At 32.1% G+C, this 867-nt stretch overlaps 1 protein-coding gene across 2 annotated transcripts in view; it reads right to left on the bottom strand.

Moving 5' to 3' along the window:
- The window catches only part of LOC100637809 (IQ and AAA domain-containing protein 1-like), a 9,796-nt gene extending 9,260 nt beyond the window's left edge, over positions 1–536 (bottom strand). The window contains exons 1-2 of one of the 2 annotated variants that reach the window (XM_011408677.2): positions 296–534; positions 118–210 (exon numbers count right to left, since the gene is read on the bottom strand). In XM_011408677.2, coding sequence (XP_011406979.1) covers positions 118–164 — 47 coding nt within the window. In that variant the 5' untranslated portion in view covers positions 165–210; positions 296–534. Of the gene's footprint in view, positions 1–117; positions 211–295 lie in introns of both variants that reach the window. The other variant, XM_020002600.1, reaches the window with a different exon arrangement.
- Between the last annotated feature and the right edge of the window lie 331 nt (positions 537–867).

Below are 867 nucleotides of genomic sequence, written 5' to 3'. Positions count from 1 at the left end.
GGTAGCTAAATAACTGAAGGAGCAAAGGAGAAAGGATGTGGATCATACACTGTATAATGCTATGGGATGTACATGTACATGAGCAATGCTACTAATGCTATTTTAATACTGCTGTACCTAAAGTCCCCAATATAATCTGATAGATGATATTTTGGACATTTCATTACAACACCTTCTCCAGCCAATTCTTCATAAAGACTTTCAATAGTTCTGTAAACAACAACAACAAATCAAAACAACAACAAATAACAACAAGTAACAATAATAACAACTAGTGATAAATGAATTTGTTTACCTGTCGGGCGTAAGGTCTTTCTCTCCTTTTTTCTTTTTCCCTTTTCCTTTCTTTCCTTTTTTTCCCTTTCTTTCCCTTCTTTCCTCCTTTTTTACCTTTACCTTTATCCTTCTCAATAGCCTACAAGTATTTTAAATTCAAATATTGAAAATTTAAATAATCAAGAATATGGTGTTTATCATAATGGTTCTACAAGTGTATAAAGGATCATAGGTTGTAAGTAGTCTTTATAAGCTGAAGTGTAGATATGATGAATGGGTTGCAAGTACTTGCAGCCTCAGCCTACAATGATACTAATTAGCAAAGTGTTCATTTTTCAACAATAGTTATTGAGTCCTAGGTAGGTAGTAATGTACTGGTACAGGTTATAGTGAGATATTGAAGGTTAATGGTGTAGGAAGCACTATAGTAGTTTTAGTATCATCAACTGGTCAACAAGCTCCTGTCCATATTGTCTGTGTGGGATCAAGTATTTTCTAAATATTTTCATCTACAATGCATTAATTTACAATTTTAAAGGTATTACAGCTACTGTTTTAAAGACTAAATCAAAAATTGAATGTATCAATATT

Source organism: Amphimedon queenslandica, unplaced genomic scaffold, assembly GCF_000090795.2.
Source record: "Amphimedon queenslandica unplaced genomic scaffold, v1.1 AMPQUscaffold_12877, whole genome shotgun sequence".
Lineage (NCBI taxonomy): Eukaryota > Metazoa > Porifera > Demospongiae > Haplosclerida > Niphatidae > Amphimedon > Amphimedon queenslandica.
This window is presented reverse-complemented; position numbering and strand designations above follow the sequence as displayed.